The sequence below is a fragment of the Apaloderma vittatum genome, unplaced genomic scaffold, assembly GCF_000703405.1.
Source record: "Apaloderma vittatum isolate BGI_N311 unplaced genomic scaffold, ASM70340v1 scaffold18254, whole genome shotgun sequence".
In the NCBI taxonomy this organism is placed as follows: domain Eukaryota; kingdom Metazoa; phylum Chordata; class Aves; order Trogoniformes; family Trogonidae; genus Apaloderma; species Apaloderma vittatum.
In genome coordinates, this window is record NW_009711134.1 from 13,218 (window position 1) to 16,365 (window position 3,148).

Consider the following 3,148-nt stretch of genomic DNA (forward strand, 5'->3'; position numbering starts at 1 on the left):
AGCATATGACACATGCTTCAAAAAGTCCCAGGACCATCCAGACATCAAGTATTAGGATTTTGGGTTTACCTTTGCAGTCAAGTTCCCCTGTGGTAAGCTTCAGAGAAATCATGAAGCTGGTCAAGAGCAAATCACAGGAACTACAGCAGGTCCAAATGCTCATCTTGAAAATGAGGAAATCACAGAGGCCCCAAGCAGCCATCTGGAGGTCACTGGAGAGGCTAGCAGTTTACCCAGTGTGTCCTCGTGGCAGGTAAGACACCCTTTTTCTGAGATGTTTAACACCTAATCCTGCTCACCAGGACTGGCAGCCATTTACTCGTCAACACACTCGTCCTCCCTTGCCAAGGGGACCTAGAAAGATTTCGACTGGCAGCCATTTACTCTTCAACACACTCATCCTCCCTTGCCAAGGGGACCTAGAAAGATTTGAAAAAAACTTCCATGGTGTCAGTGTTTTGGGTAGTCATTCCCCTCTTCTGAGCACCTGATTTTTGGCCTCCGTTTCAGTGCATAGCAAATGTGGAGATGGGAAGGCTAGAGGAGAAGCAGAGGACGGAGAGCTGAGTGAGCCACAAGGCCCCTTCCCTTCCAACCACCCCATTAGTTGGGTTGCAGTGTGGTGGCATCAGAAGAAAATCCTGAGTTCCTGTCGTGGCCATGACTAAAGTGAAAAAAAACCAAGCAACCCTCTGAATGAAGGATGCCTTTGACAGAAAATACATAGGAGAATACCTACTTTAAGAAAACTGCTTAAATCCCAGCTAGCAGTTCCGGATTTCTGTGAACATAAGTTTCTATGTTTTATCTTTCTTCTCTCTCTTTGCAGGCTGTTCTACTAGAAGATGAGTACGATGAATGGTTTTGTGGGGGCACAATTCTGAACGAATATTTTATACTTTCTGCAGCTCATTGCATTAACCCTTCTAAAGACTTATGGGTTCTCGTTGGTAAGTGCTTCTCCTTTTGCCCTTTACTGCAAAAATAAAAAAACTGTCCCATGTTCTAGTCTCCATATGCAAGACACTGAACTCTGACAGAGTTTTTCTTACCCTCTTGTTATTTCTCACCGCTTCATCTTGTCTCTTGGCAAACAGTGAAATACATGTTCAAATTTGTTGCACGGACAGTTTCTTTAAGCTTAGCTTAGCCTAGTGTACCTTGTATATGATAGAAACTAAGTGTGAACTGGGAAAGCGTGTGGGCAAGTAAGATTGAGCTGTTGTAGTTAAACTGGTCTGACATGACAACATTGTGCAATTTCCTGTGTTGGCCAAACCTTGAAGAATTCCAGAGGTCTCATTCAGAGGTTAGCAATAACTATTTTGACTGCATGCAGATATTAGTCTGAGACTGTTCCATACTGGAAACCTCAAATTTATTATTTATTACTGTCATTTATTAATAAGTAGTTCATCACAAGTTCTAGGCACTGAAAAATGGTGTCATAAAATGAGTCATAAAAAATGTACTCAGCTTGCAATAGTTAAGCAAAAATCTTTGCCTAAATTCCAATTGTCTGTCCTTTTAATTCCCAAAGAGATTTAGTATGCAGAATGTTAAAGTTTTAAAATACAATTAATATCTATTTCCTGTTTAAGCTTGTTTGAGTAAGTTTCTCTACAAATGAGAGGAGCAAGATCCTTCTCTTCTCTATTGAGGCTTTTGATTACATATCATAAGAGTGCCATTGGGAATACCGTAATGAAACCCAAAACTTTATATCAAAACCTTCATTTGGAGCATTATAGCAAAGTTGTTTGCTTGGCATTTTGGCAGCTCTCTAAAACCCCTCCAAAAATGTTTAAAATGCTACAGCGTAAGGATACAGGACTGGTCTATTTTATTTGCACAGGACAATGGCTGTACAAAGTGCAAGGAACTTTAGTCTCTTTTTTTTAATTGAGATGCCGTTTAGACTTGTTGATACTGTCTTACTAATAACTGCTTTAATAATCTAACACAGGAATGGTGGACGAAGGAAAGGAAGAGCCAAGCAGAGCAGTGCACAAAGTGGAAAAAGCAATTATGCATCCTGAATTTAATAGAAAAACTTACGACAGTGACATCGCCCTTCTCAAATTAGAGGAACCTCTCATATTTTCTGACCATGTTGTCCCAGCATGCCTTCCAGAAGAAGACTTTGCTAATGACATTCTGATGAACGAAACATTTGGAATTGTCAGTGGCTTTGGGAACATGTTTGAAAGAGAACGACCAGTCGAAAGAATGAAAGTACTTCAAATCTCTTATGTGGACAAGGACACTTGCAAACTCGCCCTTCAAAATCCAGTCACAGAAATCATGTTCTGTGCTGGTTATGACAAAGATGGAAAAGATGCCTGCCAAGGAGATGGAGGAGGCCCCCATGTGACCCAATACAATGGCACTTATTTTGTTACTGGTGTCATCAGCTGGGAAGAAGGCTGTGGAAATCGAGGGAAATATGGAGTATACACCAACTTGACAAAGTTCCTACCTTGGGTAAGAAGTATTTTGACAGAAAACTCTTAACCTTTGGACATTTAATCAACCTTTATTCAACCCCAATTGTCTTAGCCATCAGATCTGATCCCTAAGTAATACCTTCCTCTTTTTAATGTGCTTATTAAAATTCTGGAGTTTGTGGTTCCCTTAAGAGTCACCATCTATTCCTTCATGAGCTAATGCCTGGTTTTCAGAAGGTGGGCTTGGACTCCAGATAGAGCTTGCTGGTTCTGGATGATGACAAAAAGTCTTCAAATGGCTTAGGAACTCCTTCTGCTCTTGGTGTTATAACCTAAGTTTATCTGTTGGAGGCTTTACCTTTGCTGATGAGCCTCCTCCCATAGTGATGAAAGTTGGAAATAATCAGCATTTCTGTGGCAGTACAGTCTAAGAAACCAGACTAGGGAAATATCAAAGACAGTATCAGAATACGAAACATTTTAAAAGTCTCTGGAGAAGCCACCTAATTTTACAGATTTATATACATGCACACACGTATAGAAAAAGCTAGAAAACATAAAAAACTACCATGTACCCACACAGTCTAAATAAGTGGGCATATTACTGAATCAAATGAGTTGTTAGTTGAAGCTCATTGAGTTGAAAAGGCTTGCTTATTGTCATCAAAAATCACCGGTGTTCTCATATTTTCTTGATTTCT

The 3,148-nt window shown here is 40.1% G+C and overlaps 1 protein-coding gene across 1 annotated transcript in view; it reads left to right on the forward strand.

The window, feature by feature from the left end:
• Window positions 1-2,514, forward strand: part of LOC104272536 (coagulation factor X-like) — a 6,863-nt gene extending 4,349 nt beyond the window's left edge. The window contains exons 2-4 of the mRNA XM_009867555.1: window positions 78-253; window positions 830-950; window positions 1,967-2,514. Of these exons, the coding sequence (XP_009865857.1) occupies window positions 78-253; window positions 830-950; window positions 1,967-2,514 (845 nt within the window). The remainder of the gene's footprint in view (window positions 1-77; window positions 254-829; window positions 951-1,966) is intronic.
• The last annotated feature ends 634 nt before the right edge of the window (window positions 2,515-3,148 follow it).